Source organism: Taudactylus pleione, unplaced genomic scaffold (assembly GCF_031769625.1).
Source record: "Taudactylus pleione unplaced genomic scaffold, aTauple2 ptg000903l, whole genome shotgun sequence".
In the NCBI taxonomy this organism is placed as follows: Eukaryota; Metazoa; Chordata; class Amphibia; order Anura; family Myobatrachidae; genus Taudactylus; species Taudactylus pleione.
The window spans coordinates 3,435,796-3,453,647 of record NW_028285304.1 but is presented as its reverse complement, the minus strand read 5'-3'; the positions used below and the strand labels follow the sequence as shown (position 1 = coordinate 3,453,647).

Below are 17,852 nucleotides of genomic sequence, written 5' to 3'. Positions count from 1 at the left end.
GTAAATCTATTTTACAGGTGCAGCGTGGCTCAGTCATTTCTACTGTTGTGACACATTTATACCAGGTTTTGGCTTTCCAGCACTAAGCTGAATATAAATAAGGTGTTACAAGTTCCCCATACTGTACACTGGTTTAATGCATTTTTTTTTCTTTCTTTCTTTTTCTCTTTTCTTTTGCTATTCTACCTTAAAACTGGAATCATGCTTCAAGTGTGTGACCTCTGGCCCTGAGATTTCACAAGCTGTGGGCTCCAGTAAGATATATTCCACATCGTCCATGCAATATGCAGGAGGTGACGGGACTTGAAGCACCAGGGTGACCCTAATTTGCTCTTATGCTCAATATGATAACACTTGTAGTCACTTATTCACCGGCATGCTGTGAATCTGCTCTCTGGCAGTGACTGTGTGTGTGATTAATGAGCCCTCATATCCTTCACCTCTCACCTTCTGCTGCACAACAAGCTCCATGTTCAAGACAGAAAGGACGCAATTAGTTACTTTATATATATGTATTCATAAAGTAACTTGTGCGATGTATGTGTGTGCAAGTATATATATATATATATATATATATATATATAAAACAAAAAGACACTTAGAGGGCGCACCAAGCATATAAAAGTCTTAAGCTGAAGACAAGAGCTTAAACACTATGGCCGTATTCAATTTGAGGCGAAAAGTCCCGTACTTTCGCCTGCCGGACTTTCCGCCTACATCGCGTGTTTTTGGAGAAAACATTTCCCGCGTGCCCGCTTTTCGCAGTATTCAATTTCAAAGGATGCGAAAAATGGCACCCGGAGAAACTTAAACAAGCGGAAAGTATTGACAGATTTGGGGAAATTAGCCTGACACCCCCCAAAAGATGCTCTGACATGGGGATTCCCTATAGTACCCCCCGATTTAGCTTGCTGAAGGTATTTGGTGTTTTTAAACGGGCTCAATAGCTGCTAAATAGCGTTTTTGTATAAGTGGTGCAGAATAGTATTCTGGAGGTTTTTTGCAGAAAATAAGTGATCCCAGCAAATTTGGGGTACTTGAAATGGGGATCAGCATATTTTAAAGTTGCTAAAGTTTAAAAAATCGGGAAAAATCCACCTGCCGCAAGCACCTGCAATGAAAAAAACACATGGGGCATACTTGGGGACCCCACCAGAGTCAAGTTCGCTATTTTTTATTTTTGTCCCCCAACATTTTTTTTCACCCCCAAATTCAAAGTGATTTTTGGGGTGTCCTTAAGTGTTTTTTATTTTTTTACACAGTTTACCTTTGGGGGACTGTCTGAAGGCTTTCCCCTGCTAGATATTTGCTTACATGTTCTTGTTATATTCTTTCTCCAGTTCCATCCCTATTTACTCTTCTTTTATCTACCTCACTCTATTTTAATTATTTTCTCTTTTTCTTTTCTTTGTTCTTTTACGGTATATCTCACTGTGTGACACAAGTCAGCAGGTATTCCTATTCTCTTCCAATACATTATATTTTCCGTCACCATTCTTGTCATGAAATGATTTCTTATTGGACAGCTGTGACCTAATGTGGGTCCTTACCTGCCCAAGCCAAAGGTGCCGATAGGAGGGGGGGGTGTGGTGGGAACTGATTATCCAGGCCTGGGCTTGTTGGATGGGCCTGGCGGGAGCCTGGGTCAGCTGCTGAGGGGAACAGATGTCCTCTTTTGCGGCGCTGTGCATAATATTTTTTTAATTTTTAGGAGTGGGGAGGGGGCGTGGCCACACCTCCCGGATTTGACCGCTCCCCACAGTACCTGGGCCCGTTTAGCTCTCGACAGCCCTGAAGCTGTCTGTCACTTCTTGGCATATCCTCTTTCCCCAGTATGACCATGCTTACACAACCCTCCAAACCACGTCCCATCCTCCTCAGCACAAGGGTGATTTAAGTCCGAAAGCAACTTCATGGCTAAGGATAAGTAAAAAATGTTGCAAAAATAAAAGTGCAATTAGCAGAGGATAAAAAAGGCACAAAATGCATCTAACTCTTCATAAGCTCCTTAAATTGAGCCCTGCAGGGAAATGAAGGTGAGCTGTGATACGATGCCTAGTTTTACTAGCGTTCAGGTGTGTTGTATTTGTGTTGCATTTTTCTTAGGTGCATTGTGTTGATATTCCTGCGGGCAAATGCGCTGGGAAACCCTACCGTGACCTCCCAATGATAGCAAAAACACTAGTGACATACAGTATGTGGGTACTTCTACTTAGGGGGTCTAGTTACTAAGCAGTGTTAGGAGACAGAGTGAAAAATGATAAGGTACCAGCCAATCAGCTCCCAACTGTCATTTTTCAAACACAGCCTGTGAGATGGCAGTTGGGAGCTAGTTGGCTGGCATTTTGGGACTAGCTCCCGGCTGTGGGCTCCGTTAAATGAAGTCTCCATGTTGTTGTAGCCCGGAAGTGCAGGGTGCCCGGACCCCAAAGTAAACTACTGCATATGTGTAAATGAAACAATAATACAACTGTTAAAAGGTGCTTTATTGCAAACAATAAGAAATAACTGAGCAAACTATAATATCAAGTTCACCTTTATCAGTCATTATAGAGGTCAACGCCTTCATGTAAGCGTGACAATGTTCATGTGATGCCTTAGATACCATTTCGGTGCATTGTGTCCCGTACTCACTTTGATGACAATAAGTTACTAAATTATCTTCACAATTGAAGAAATAAAAGATTAAGAGCTTTTAGCTCACCAAGTTAAAGTTTGAAGCCCTCTGGCAGATGGGGTTCCCGGTGGCTCGTACAGTTTCCATCCTGGTAATTTGTCTCCGGGTGGTTCTTTTACAAGCTTGGCAACCCACAGCGTTTCCATTACTGGAGTCCTCTGCTTCATTTTCCGCTCCTCGGCCGGTAAATCCTCTGTGCCAGGAGCTCCATCTCTCTTCTAAAGTGGTCCCAAGGACTCGTGAAATGGACTTTAGGAACATCTGCTCGCCCTCCTCCCCCCCCTTCCCACATTTTTCCTCTACATATCGTATGTACGTGTATAAATAAATTATGAGGTACTTTTATTGTTTCTGTGTTATTGGATGTGGCTCTGCTGGTTTCCCTGCAATTTCCAAACAAAAGATAAATAGCTTTTACAGACAAACCAGCCCTCGCCCTCGTCTAGGGAGGCGCGGTTAAAGGCTTGCTGTTCGTTACAGGTATATTTCTTGCACTGGTTAAATGCAGACCCATCTGCTGCTGGTACCTCCACTACAACGTGGCTTACGTAGAGATGTCACCTCAGTTGACAGTGACCTTTATGAATGGTGGCGACGTCCTTCAGTTATGTTGGAGTGGCGAGGACTCCACTTTTGTCGGGTCTCGGAGGTAATAGAATGTAGTACGGTGGCAGTCTCTGTGGGACTGGTAGCGGCTGGTGTGAGGTTAAGGTTACCATGCTGGGTACCAGCACCGAGCTCAGGTGACCGTGAAAGGGCAAGTAATATCTTTGTGGCACTTCATTATCTGGCGACTCCCTCATTTGCAAACTGAAGTCCTGCGGAATTAAAAGAATTGCGTCAAAGAGGAAACTTGCAAAATCGAGCAAACTTTTAATTTTTATGTAAAATGTATACTTTAGTGGTTCAATCATATGCGATAAAAAGTAAAAACAAAAACATCTTTTAACCCTACTGCGACATTTGTGGCGGTCTTGAGCTTCCGTGAGTGGAATGGCGAAGTATGGTGCAAGCGAACCTAATATTTGCTGGTGACTGTGGAGGCATCACCGTGGCGTCTAACAGCCCCTGACATAGTTTCCCCACACACCGAATGGTTAAATATACATTTGATCGCTGATACCCTTTATGACAAAAAGAAGATGCCATATTGATATTGAAAGGGGCAGACAGTGATATATTATTTACTATAATCTAATCTCTGGGCTGTTACCATCTTTTCACCCACTAGATCAGTGTTCCCAACCTCGGTCCTCAAGGCACACTAACAGTCCAGGTTTTAGTGATATCCATGGTTGAGCACAGATGGTTAAATCAAAATAACTGAGGTACTAATTAAGAGTAAGACACTTGTGCTCAAGTATTGGCTATCCTTAAAACCTGGACTGTTAGTGTGCCTTGAGGACTGTGATTGAGAACTCCTGCACTAGACTGTATCATCCCACGAGCAGGGCCCTCTGAAGCTTATGTTTTACATCTGCACCTCACCTCCCACCTGTGCCTGCCCATATGCAAACAGTCCATCCTTCGTACTGCCTCTAAGAGGTATATTTACTAAAGTGCGGGTTTATAGAAATGGAGATGTTGCCCATAGCAACCAATCAGATTCTAGCTATTATCTTCTAGAAGGTACTAGGTAAATGATAAGTAGAATCTAATTGGTTGCTATGGGCAACACCTCCATTTCTAATCAGAGGTCCATGTATTGTAACCACCTCATGCAGGCGGCCGATGTTTCAGCCTCTGCATACGTCCGAGTCACACTGCCCATGCGTCCCGATGGTTACCACATGAAGACGCATACCGAAAACTGCACGCAGATCCATGCAATTTCAGGGGGTGTTTTTTGTGAGGTAACGGGGGGGGAGGGGTCTAGTTAGATGCGGGCATATCGCTTTCAGCGACTGCACCCAAGGTCGCAGTTGCTCTGTCCCCGAAGGCCATGTTTAGAAGGGGAAATTGCACCTGCCATAGAGGTGCGTCTTAATCAGGGGCTGGCTGGCAACTTTTAGCCTGGGGGGCAAATGCATGCAGGCGGCCCTGGCAGAGGGGTCGCGTGTAGCCAGGGTGCCCGAAGAAAATGCGTGCTACGGCGCCCCCCCCCTCAAGTGTTCCAGGGAGGAGGCGGGTCCATATGGGATTAATGTAAAGTAAAAATAAAGATTAGGAACAGTCCCGTCATGGTGCCCATATGCAGTGCCCCCCTGTGCCCCAGGAGAGAATCCCCTTATGCAGGCCTCCAGTAGTGCCCCCAGTAGTGATCCCCCTATGCAGTGCCCCTTATACAGTGCCCCCAGTAGTGGTCCCCCCTGTGCAGTGCCCCTTGTGCCCCCAGTAGTAAGCCCCTTATATAGTGCTCCCATTAGTGGTACCCCCTATGCAGTGCTCCTTATATAGTGCCGCCAGTAGCAGTCCACACCCCATGCAGTGCCCCCAATAGTGGTAACCCTTATGCAGTGCCCCTTAAATAGTGGCCCCAGTTGTAGTCTCCCCCCTATGCAGTCCCCCCAGTATTGCCCTTTTTATAGAGCCCCCAGCAGTGGTCCCTCGATGCAGTGCCCCCAGTGGTAGTCCCCTCCCCCCTATGTAGTGCCCCTAGTAGTAGTCCTCTCCCCCCTATGCAGTGCCCTTAGTAGTTGCCCCCTCCCCTTGTAGTGCCCCTAGTAGTAGTAGTCCCCCCTTGTAATAGTAGTCCCCCCCTTGTAGTCCTCCCAGCTGTAGTCCCCCCCTTGAAGTGCCCCCAGTTATAATCCCCAGTAGTGGTCCCCCCTTGTAATGCCCCCCCCTGTAGTGCCCCCAGTAGTGATCTTCCTCTTGTAGTGCCCCCAGTAGTAGCTCCTCCCTCTTGTAGTGCCCCCAGTCCAGTAGTGTTTCCCCCTTTGTAGTGCCACCAGTAGTCCCCCCCTTGTAGTGCCCGCAGTAGTAGTAGTCCCCCCCTTGCAGCGCCTCCAGTAGTGGTTCCCCCCTTGTGGTGCCCCCAGTAGTAGTAGTCCCCCCCTTGCAGTGCCTCCAGTAGTGGTTCCCCCCTTGTGGTGCCCCCAGTAGTGGTCTCCCCCTTGTACTGCCAGCCTCCCCCCCAGTAGACACACGTAGTAAAAAAAACTTACCTGAATCGCCGCTCCCGCCGTCGCCAGCCGCTCCTCCGTCTGTCCTTCCCGGGCCGGGCCGCTTTGCATTATAGGAGAGACGTCATGACATCATGACGCCTCTCCCATTACCCACTGCGGGAGCCGGAAGATGGAGCGGCTCCCGCAGTGGCAGCAGCAGCAGCTAATGAGAGTCTGTCAGACTCTCATTGGCTGCTGATGAAAACAAACACACAGCTGCCGGAGCCGGCGGCTGTGAGTTTGTCACTTGTGTAGCGCTGACCGAACTCCGTCCGGTCAGTGCTACACACGCGGTACAGTCTGTGTCCTAGTGACACAGACTGCCCGCGGCCCGCATGACGCTGCGGCCCGGGGGCACATGGCACCCTGCCCCCCGGCCCAGCCCGCCACTGGTCTTAATAAGCATTGCGATCGCTCATGCAGATACAAAGTTTTTGCAGACAGAGGGACTGTATGTCAGCGTTTGGGGATGGTGACGGGGGAGTGGTCGGAGAAACGCAGGCGTGCCTGTCCGTTTGAACGCTGTTGCATGGGCGTGCATAAATTAACCACTGTGACAGCATACGCAGCTTGTGTACTCACTGTGTGCGACGAGGTTAGCAATTTCTGAGTAAGGTCAGACCTGCTGTAATTGTGCGTGAGGGGCCGATGTTACTTGATGCTCCTGATGTATACGCAGGAATGCAGGGTATTACGGATGTGCGAAAGCGGTAGTGGGCATCTCTATACTGGCTTTGGGATTGAAGACAGCATATTTTCGCAACGGACCCGCGTGCGTAATTTCATCTGCAATAGCGATCCGTAGTGAATCAGGCCCACAGCTCTTAAATTTATTGCTACAAAACGCACAAGTAAAATTACAATAACAATATTTATCATTTAGTATGACCTATACAATATACACCACAGCCTCCGATATTTCTCTCTGTCTGAACTATATTTTAACTGATTCCGATACCAGCCATAGAAAACTCTGGCCCAAGTGTCCGATGGCGTTCGCAAATGCGTATGACATCGCTAACATTTGAGAAGAGGTTTGGGTTCCCTGGGTGTATCAGGGTGGAGACTGGAAGGTGACCTAGAGTGATAGCAAAAAGGGGAAATTTTATGGGCATAATATAGGTGTGTCACAGGCTGGTGCATTCCCAATCCAATGCTTCAGGGGCCGTGTGAAATGATAAATAAATGATGAAGGCCCCTTTCAATTTTCTGCAAAAAAGTTTTGGGGTCAAATGCACCCCTGTATGAAATAAAGTTCAAATTCCAAGTCTAGTTTAAAAACATTTGGATTGTAATTTGTCACCAACCGTTTCACTGTTGCAGTTTTTACACCCCTTAATATATTATATACACCTCGGTAAATTTAAAATAAGAACGTTTGTTCTCAAGTGCATTTTTCCGCTATCTCCTGCATGTAAAAGTTTTATTACGTCCCCTCCCAGCTGTAAAGCATAAAAAAAATGACAGACGAGAAACGTAGTGTTTAATGGTGCCGCCCGGCCATACAACAAAGCCGTCCGCTAGGTTTTACATTATAGCTTTTCTGTCAGTTTACACCTGTCTGGCTCCACGGCCCAGCCCCAGGACCAGATAGATCCATGGATGCGGCCTCTGTGATGTCAACTTACATTGGAATCAGCATTTGGTGCGGGGACCATGTCTGTTGCAGTGAGGTTTTGGAGGCCTCCAAAATTACCCAGTTTTTCGAATTTCCTCCACTTTGCGCGACGGTTCTGAAACCAAATCTTGAGTTTTTGGGGTGGGGAAAAAAATAAATAAAAAATCACTATTAGTACAGATGATTTTCTATAGGGGAGATGTAATAAGCCTTGAGGAGAAAATACCTGTGTGGGTCTATTTACTAAGCCTTGGATGGAGATAAATTGGACAGAGATAAAGTGCCAACCAATCAGCTTCTAACAGGCTGTGGTTGAAAAAAGGCTTAGTACATAGACCCAATCGATTCATCTTAAGAGTGCTCACATTTTTGGTATATTATATGCCATTAATTCTCCAACCTTATTGAGAGGCCGACATTACAGTAGTTCCTCCCACAAGAACCGCTTCTTGCTAGAGTCACATTCTGCCATCTTATACCTCCAGCTCTGCTGTAACAAACATGGGAGGAGCTTGATCAATCCTTCTAAAGAGGGCGACCATACCAACCAATCAGATTCTAGCTCTCATGTTATAAAATGTACTAGATAATTGATAGCTAAGATCTCATTGGTTGCTTATGGGCAACACCTCAACTTGTCCTCTTTAGAGGGTTTGATAAATCTACCCCTAACGCATACTGTACCTCCCAACATTTGAGCCTCGGAGGGCGGTACTTCAGCACGCCGAAGTCCCGCCGAAGGCGCGCTCTCCCGAAACGGGGCGTTGTCTGTCTGTAAAGGGGCGTGTCCTAGCGGCACACCCCCTTTACATCACTAATGGGTGTGCCCAGCATCTTCGAGATGCTGGGCTGCCCACGGGATTCCTCCCCGCACTGTGCGCATGGCATCTATTCTCTCTCTGCTCACCCGCTGCTCTGCTATGCTATGCAGAGCAGCAGTGCGTGCTCCCCCCCAACTTCCCCCCCACCGCAGGACACTGCAGCCCGCGGGTGGGACAGCGGGACAGTCCCAAAAAAACGGGACTGTCCCGCTGAATGCTGGACAGTTGGGAGGTATGCTAACGTGTCCACCATAGTATGAAATTATGTGTGTATGTACATGCGTGCAGGTGTATGTGGGTTTCTGCGGGAGGCGGGGGCTACAATCACACAATTCTCCCGAGTGTCCGGGGGACCTCACCATGACAATCTTCCGGACATTAAAGGAGCAAGTATGTTGTACAGTAGGTGTATTTGTGTATGGTGTATATAGGGTCATTACAGCGGGGAAGGGCCCGGGTACTGGAGGGGGTGTGACCAAATTGTGGAGGCATGGCCACGCCCCCTACACACAAAAAATGCACCTGAGCTGCAGATACAAGGGGTGGGGACGATCAGTGCGATCGCTTCCTCCCCGCATACAGCAGGCAGAGAGGGACTGCTGCTTGGCCGGGGAGAGGTAAGAAGTGTTACAAGCCCGGGCCTGGGTAATTAGTACCTGTTCCCTGTTCCCTCTCGGCGCCCCTGGTGGTGGTGTGTGTGTTATTCATGTCTGTATATCTATAATAAAAAATTGACCTGTAAGCATGTCATCATCATCACTGTGGACATTCTGGTGTCGTCATCATCAATGTCGACATTCTAACGACACACCATAACAATTAACTACATCACCCTAGCAAGAATTAAAGGCAGATTAAGCAGGCATCCTAATAGGTTAAAAACATAAATTACTTATTACACAGTGGCTTTAGGGAGCAGGATGGAAAGAGAATTACTGCACAACAGCTCCTTTCATGTTTTAGCAACTTTTCAAACTTTCATTAACATTTATTTTTAGGTGTCTGAACGTAGAGAGAATAATGAGATTATGGTCTGTATTCAGCAAGGATCGCAGTTGTGTATACGCACGCGATCGGTCGATTAATTCGCACTGCGCATGCGTCGCAGTGCGCGAACTAGCAGTTGCGATGGGAACTGCGTCTGCAGAGACTACGCAGACCCAAAGCAGAGTGATTGACAGGGAGCGCCGTTTGTGGGTGGTGACGAGGGGGTGGTCAGGCGAGCGCAGGCGTGCCAGTGCGGTTCAACGCCATTGCAGGGGCGTGCATAAATTAGCTACTGTGATACAGGGTTGCCTACCCTCCCGATTCGGCTGGGAGCCTCCCGATAAACGGCCCCCCAGAAAGGCAGGCAAGCCTCCCAACTGCCGCCGATTCCCCCGGCCCCGCAAATACCTGTTAAACCCCCGCAATGGGGGGGCGATGACGCGATTCACGCTGAATCACATAATTTTGGCCCCCTGGTTCACAATGCCGCCAAAATCATGTAATCACGTGACCCCGCCCCTGTCACGCCCGCAAAGGACATCTGCCCGTCCGGCCACGCTCCCTTTAGTCAGCCACACCCCCTGCCCTGCCGATCTGGCTGCTCCCTCCCGGAAGGAGCAGCCAGATAGTCGGCAAGTATGCTGTGATACCTGACGCCTCCTGTGGTCTGATAGCGTGCGCAGAAGTTAGCAATTCCTGAGTGAGGTCTGGGCTTCCTGTGCGCATGGGTCCGGTGTTACTCGATGTTACCGATTGTTTTGCTATGTTGCCCTAGTGTACAGATGTGAGTAAGGGGAAGTAGGCGTCCTTATGTCAGCCTGCGTACGCAATGTGAACGCACACATTTAAATAGCATCGCTGACATTAGCAACGCAGTTGCGCGCATATAAGCGGAATAGCGATCTTTGCTGAATCAGGCCCTATGCCTTAAGATAGGAGGATACACTGAGAAATATACAGATTTTTCAATTGCTACGTAGAGAAGTTTTTGCTGATTACAGATATAAGCACTAAAAGGTCATATCCGTCAGTGCAGGTAAATGAGTAACCCTACCTGGCTATATAACTCTCCTTTCATTATAACTGGTTAAATTAATTTATTGCTGCAATAGTCTGTTTTTAATTAAATAGTTATGTAGGGACATATTGACTTTCTTTTGATTTTTTTTTCTTCTTGGAGACATGCCATGCTAAGATACAGAGCCGCGGTGACCGCAATGGGGAACAGGAAGTTCCTGCATCTTTTTTGTTTTGTTGTTGCTGTAGGAACAGACCTTTCAGACTTTTTGCAGGAACGGAGGCATCATAAAGTGTACATAATACAACAGAAAAAAATAGCTAAGCATTGGATATGACAGTAGTGGATCATTAATTACATGCTGGTGTAAGCAAGATGCATAAACAGGCATCTATTTATCAAGTATGTATTTGCACTAAGGGCCTGATTCAGACCCGCTCGCGAGCGCATAGTGCTCGCAAGTGGGTCGATGGTTGGCCAGTGTGATGGTCGGCCAGTGCGCACGCCGCGTGTGCGTGAGCCCCGGAGCGAGTGAGAACTTCACTCAATCCGGGACTCGCTACAAAACGGGGTGGCTGTCGATGTTGATCGACAGCTCGCCCCGTTTTGTAGGCGGGGAGGGGGGGTGGCTGGACAAACAGAGGCGTTCCCGAAGGAACTACACGATATGCCTATGAACGACGTCATTCACAGACATATCATTGGTACACACAGGCTGATGCCCACGCAATATATCGGCTGTTCAATTGAACGGTTGATATGTCGGCCAGTGTGGACCCAAGATTAGGTTTAGACTGCAGTTAGGGTTAGGCTGCAATTAGAGTTCAGGTCATACATGCCTACCCTCCCGGTTTTCGCGGGAGGCTCCCGATTTTTCGGGTAACCCCCCGCACCCCCGGAAGGGTAGGCATTTCTCCCGCATTCTGCCCACTTCCTAGTGAAGTGGGCAGAATTAGGAGAATACCCGCGGCAATTGCGGGTCTCCGTGAAGGGGGCGGGGCTTAAGCTGTGATTCTGCATGAATCACAGCATTTGGCCCCGCCCCCTATGTAAATTGTGCCCAATCACGGCAATTTTGACGCGAGGGGGCGGGGCTTAATGACGCGAATCGTCAAGCCCCGCCCCCGTCGGCCCCCTGCTGCATCTCTTACCCGGGCTTCTCCCGGGAAGAGAATGTTAAAGGTAGGCAACCCTGGTTCAGGTTAGATTATAGTTGGGGTTAAGGTGGGTACACACTGAAAGATATATCTGTAGATGATGGTTGTTCATACACACTGAACAGCCATCATCTATCCGGCAGCCGCGGCTGCCGCTGTGTGCGTATGGACGGTCTGCAGACATATCTGTCCATCGGCTGTGCAGCACAGCCAATGCGATATGTCTGAACGACGCAGTTCACGGACATATCGTCTGTACACACTGGCCGACGGCCAGCAGAGATATTGGCCGGTCAATTGATCGGCCAATATATCGGTCAGTGTGTACCCAGCATTAGGCCGCAATTAGGGTTATGGTTAGATTAGAGTTGGTAAAAAACAAACAGACCAAAAGTATAACCCTCTAAACATCTCCGTACACTCCTGAGAGTTGCGGTACCTGGACTCGTGTCTCTGGGAGTTTGATCTTGGCGGCCAGCTTGTCCCTGGTCTGAACGTCGGGGTAATGCGTCACGTTGAATATCCATTCCAGCTCCTGGAGCTGTTCCATGGTGAACGTGGTCCTGATCCTTCTCTTGTTCTTGTGGTCACCTATGAAAAGAAGATGAAATCACAGCTCACGGTTACTGTATCGTAATATTATGTAAGTCAGTCCCAGAAGGCCAACGCCTGGTGATGCATTTAACTAGCCACACATGCAACATGGGGATTTTGTGGGGGGCATCATTTACTAAAGGTAAAAAAACCGCACACCAGTGTGCATGACATAAAACTGAAAGGCCTCAAACCGCACTTGCGGGGGTACAAGCCATCCCATTGCCATACTATTTGAGCTTGAACTCGGTTTCTGCGGTTTGAAACTGAATCCGCTACCCCCTTTAATAAATCCCCCCAAGATCTATCTGAAAACGGGCGTAATTGCCCATACACACGACCCTGAATAGTTCGCAGTCAACACTCTCTAAACTTTGCCCGTTTACCAACGCCCATTTATACCCCTCCAGACGCAAATGGAGAGGCAACTAAGTTGCGTATGACTTGGCATCGCTTGTACTTGTGTGTGCTCAGCTCCGGAGCTTGTGCAGTGCGAAAACATACAGGATACGTCCAGAAAGCCTCCTTCTATTCACCTTTGTGATCACATTGGGATAGCCAGGACCAGGGGCATCTTAAGAGAGGTGGGGACCCGTGTGCACTGCTCGTGCGGGGCCCCCTCCTCTGTCCCTGGTGGCCGGCAGCCGACTGACGCGGCTGGCCAGTCACCGAAGCATTAGTAGACTCCAAGCACTAGAGTGTGCCTGGAGTCTACTGCGCATGCACAAAACGCCGGAAAAATGGCCACGGCGGCATTTTCCGGTGTTCTGAGCAGCGCTGACACCTGACGCGGGACCACGGACAGGTAAGTTTAAAATAATATGGGTGCAGGGTGTGCGGTGCGGGCCCCCCTGGACCCGGGGGCCCGTGTGCCCCGCACACACTGCACCCATTATAGATATGCCACTGGCCAGGACACTTGGCTTGGAGGTGAACGGATCTCACCCATGCTACCTGTTGGCTGATAATTGCACATAGGCCACTGTAGTCATTTTATGGACAGCATTATCCGCACCGAGGGCTTTATTCAGAGGCGGCCGTACAGTCTACGACTGCACGGCCGCCTCGATGTTTGTCTAGTGCGCATGCGCACGAGGGAGCCGGCTCCTTCGTGCGCATGCGTCAGACCCGCTACGACCGACAGCGCCGGTCGTAGCGGGTCTCTTTCCAAAGGGGGCGAGCTGTCGATGTTGATTGACAGCACGCCCCGTTTGGAAGGCGGGCCGGGGGGGTGGCAGCCCAAATGGAAGCGTTCCCATGGGAACGCCTGCTGTCAGTGGAGAGCTTCCGGCTCTGATAGAGCCAGAAGCTCTCCGGGGCTTACGACAAGTGGGACCCTACCCTAGGGTCTCGTCGTAAGCCCCGATGGTCGCCATGGTCAATGACCATGGCGACCATCACCCTAGCGGTCGTTAGAGCTGTGGGTCTTAACCCACAGCCTAACGACCGAAACAGAGGTGGCCGGTCAGGATGCAAGCGGCCGCCCAGTTTCTGAGCGACCTCTTGCATCCTCCGACCGCCTCTGAATGAGGGCCCGAGAGCTCTATTCATCATCACTTAATTCTACAAAAGCCTGCCATTGTAGAAATTAAGTTTTTGGCCCATTCATCAAAATGGTAAAGCTGGAGACATCACAGATCTCTCCTGCTTACCGGGAGGAGAGGAATGGAGGCAGCAGGAAACCACAGACTGAGAATTATATAGCGGACAGAGCAGGGTCCCCAGTAGCACAGAGTATATCAGAAGATGAGTGATGTGTCAGTGAGGACAGGGCTGCATGTGACAGGAGCAATGACATGATGTGAGGAGGTGAATGGAGGCAGCAGGAAGCCACAGACTGATAGTTATATAGTGGGAGGAGCAGGGTCCCCAGCAGCACAGAGTATATAAGGAGATGAGTGATGTATTAGTGAGGACAGGGCTGCATGTGACAGGAGCTGTGACATGATGTGAGGAGGGGAATGGAGGCAGGAAGTTACAGACTGAGAGTTATATAGTGGAAGGAGCAGGGTCCCCAGTAGCACAGAGTATATCAGAAGATGAGTGATGTGTCAGTGAGGACAGGGCTGCATGTGACAGGAGCAATGACATGATGTGAGGAGGTGAAAGGAGGCAGCAGGAAGCCACAGACTGATAGTTATATAGTGGGAGGAGCAGGGTCCCCAGCAGCACAGAGTATATAAGGAGATGAGTGATGTATTAGTGAGGACAGGGCTGCATGTGACAGGAGCTGTGACATGATGTGAGGAGGGGAATGGAGGCAGGAAGTTACAGACTGAGAGTTATATAGTGGGAGGAACAGGGTCCCCAGCAGCACAGAGTATATCAGGAGATGTGTGATGTGTTAGTGAGGACAGGGCTGCATGTGACAGGGGCAGTGACATGATGTGAGGAGGGGAATGGAGGCAGCAGGAAGCTACAGACTGAGAGTTATACAGTGGAAGGAGCAGGGTCCCCAGCAGCACAGAGTATATCAGGAGATGTGTGATGTGTTAGTGAGGACAGGGCTGCATGTGACAGGGGCAGTGACATGAGGTGAGGAGGGGAATGGAGGCAGCAGGAAGCCACAGACTGAGAGTTATATAGTGGAAGGAGCAGGGTCCCCAGCAGCACAGAGTATATCAGGAGATGAGTGATGGGTCAGTGAGGACAGGGCTGCATGTGACAGGGGCAGTGACATGATATGAGGTGGGGAATGGAGGCAGCAGGACGCCACAGAATGACCATTATATAGTGGGAGGAGCAGGGTCCCCAGCAGCACAGAGTATATCAGGAGAGGAGTGATATGTTAGCGAGGACAGGGCTGCATGTGACAGGAGCAGTGACATGATGTGAGGAGGGGAATGGAGGCAGAAGGAAGTCACAGACTGAGAGTTATATAGTGGGAGGAGCAGAGCCCCCAGCAGCACAGAGTATATCAGGAGATGAATGATATGTTAGTGAGGGCAGGACTGCATGTGACAGGGGCAGTGACATGATGTGAGGAGAGGAATGGGGGCAGCAGGAAGCCACAGACTGAGAGTTATATAGTGGGAGGAGCAGGTTCCCCCAGCCACATAGCGGGGTATATTTAATTATTAAAGTAAATTTGCAATAAGTGGCAATAAGAAATTATAATTATCTGGGCTAAAACCTAATATTGAATAAATAGGACCCAGAGTGCTGATTTTGGAAGATTGTGGTTGCAAATGCACCTCAGTATGAAGCACCGTTCATATCTCAAACTTGCTGTAAATAGGGCCATCCATCTTTTTCTGCTCATTAATTTTCAAAGTGTATTTCAAGTTCCTCTGACTAGTTCTCACTATAACACGGCAAAACTGACAACAGACCCCCTTGACAAATGAAAGCGAAGCACCTTATTATATATGTGTGAGCACATACTTTAAATGTAAGAAACACTCATAAAATCACAAGACATCATTTCTCATAAAAAATATAATTGTCATGATCAGCGCAGTTACCAGCATTAAGCTGATTAATGACAAGATAAAACAAATCAGTCTGCCTCACACAAGTGTTCTCCTGAAAGCCAAGCAGAGCGGCATGTGGAATAATTGTACCATTATGCAGAAATAGAGAACTGTCAGTAGGCTCTTCGTCAGCTAGAGATTCCCTCCTACTCCAGCATCACTTTATAAATGGCTTTCAACAGGGCTGCGCCTGCATCTCCACATCAGTGGTTTTCTTACAGTATTTTATAAAAGAATTGAGAACTACAGTAGCATCGAATCTGAAGGATAAAATAAGGAAGGACAGTCTATATATCTGCGATTACCGGTTGGTGTAACCACGGTAGAGCTTATTTCCCCTTCTTGCTAGGGACCTGGAAGTGACGTGAGTGAGGGCGGAAGTACAGTTCATGATGCCCATGACGGCCAGCTCTGCGCTCGCCACATGGTTATATTCCCCCTCTATGCCCACTTGGATGGTAGGGAATGACGCTGGACACTGGCTGATGATGTCAGGGTCCTCTCCATGAACGGGATTTAGGCCCTGATTCAGGGCGTTTTTTTTTTGTGCGGCCCCCTGGCCGCTTGCATAGCTGCAGAATGTCGACATGTTCGCTATGTTAACGTATGAAATGTCCACATTCTGCAGTGAGCAGAGGGTGAGGGTTAGGCTGCTGCAGTAGAGGGTTAGGGTGCGGCAGCAGCGGGTGAGAGTTAGGCTGCGGCAGCAGAGGGTTAGGTTTAGGCTATGGCAGCAGAGGGTTAGGGTGCGGCAACAGAGGGTGAGGGTTAGACTGCGGGAGCAGAGGGTTAGGTTTAGGCTATGGCAGCAGAGGGTTAGGGTGCGGCATCAGAGGGCCAGAGTTAGGCTGCGGCAGCAGAGGGTTAGGGTACGGCAGCAAAGGGTTAGGGTTAGGCTGCGGCAGCAGAGGGTTAGGCTGCGGCAGCAGAGGGTTAGGCTGCAGCAGCAGCGGGCCAGGGTTAGGCTGCGGCAGCAAAGGGTTAGGCTGCGGCAGCAGAGGGTCAGGCTGCAGCAGCAGAGGGTTAGGGTGCGGCAGAAGAGGGTTAAGGTTAGGGTGCAGCAGCAGAGGGTTAGGGTGCGGCAGCAGAGGGTTAGGCTATGGCAGCAGAGGGTTAGGGTTAGGCTGCGGCAGCAGAGGGTTAGGGTTAGGCTGCGACAGCAGAGGACTGGGGTTAGGCTGCGGCAGCAAATGGTTAGGCTGCGGTAGCAGAGGGTTAGGGTTAGGCTGCGGCAGCAGAGGGTTAGGGTTAGGCTGCGGCAGCAGAGGGCTAGGGATAGGCTGCGGCAGCAAAGGGTTAGGCTGCGGCAGAAGAGGGTTAGGCTGCGGCAGCAGAGGGTTAGGGTGCGGCAGCAGAGGGTTATGTTGGCCATACACTAGTACGACCAGCATAAGATGAGATTCATCTAACGATTTTCCCTTGAACTCCCCGGCAGCCCCCTGGCAGTCCCGACCACACGATTGACACACGATGTACATACAATCTCATGATACGATCTATCTGCAGTTTAGGAGGGAAGGTCAATGAAAGAACACACACCTCCAAAATGTCCCTGAAATGATGCTGGTCGGACGCACGATGCATCGCATGAACAAATACACGGCACGATCTGCATACGATTACAATAGATAATATGGGCTGCACATCTGATCATACGATTGCATCGGATCATATCCTACCTAACTACTACACGATTTCCACATGATTCATCGTAGGACGCATCTAAAATTGTAATCATGTCGACATTTCATCAGTGATGAATGCCGACGTAGTCAATGTCGATATGCCAAGTATTATGAATGCTGACATGATGAATCTCGGCAAATTAAACCACACCCCAATAGACGCCATATTGGTGTGCCTTATGTCACAATGTTTGGGGATTCCCCCCAGAAATACATAGAACCCCATTACTTTTTATGGCTTGCTTATTTGTAACTCAGGGGTCTATGTACTAACTCTTGGAGAGCAGTAAAGTGGAGAGGGTTAAAGTACCAACCAATCAGTTCCTAACTGTCATGTTACAAGCTGTGTTTGAAAAATGACAGGAGCTAATTGGTTGGTACATTGGGGGCTATGTACTAAGCCTTGGAGAGAGATAAAGTGGATGGAGATAAAGTACCAACCAATCAGCTCCTAACTGTAATTTTTCAAACACAGCCTGTAAAGTGTCAGCTAGGAGCTGATCGGTTGGTACTTTATCTCCGACCACTTTATCTCTTTCCAAGGCTTAGTACATAGACCCCATAGTGCTGTAGATGGGAAGCACTTAGCTCACAGCAAGATCCCTACTTTTCCCTGCAGAACCGGAGATCGCGGTGTCACGCTTCTCTCTGCAAACGGCACAATTTGTCTTTGTCACAGCACAAATGAACCAGGGCCCCACAAATTGCAAAAGGC

At 49.0% G+C, this 17,852-nt stretch overlaps 1 protein-coding gene across 1 annotated transcript in view; it reads right to left on the bottom strand.

The window, feature by feature from the left end:
- Positions 1-3,282: 3,282 nt before the first annotated feature.
- The window catches only part of ISX (intestine specific homeobox), a 40,629-nt gene continuing 26,059 nt past the window's right edge, over positions 3,283-17,852 (bottom strand). Inside the window, exons 4-6 of the mRNA XM_088459268.1 lie at positions 11,825-11,976; positions 7,413-7,529; positions 3,283-3,495 (exon numbers count right to left, since the gene is read on the bottom strand). Of these exons, the coding sequence (XP_088315394.1) occupies positions 3,283-3,495; positions 7,413-7,529; positions 11,825-11,976 (482 nt within the window). The remainder of the gene's footprint in view (positions 3,496-7,412; positions 7,530-11,824; positions 11,977-17,852) is intronic.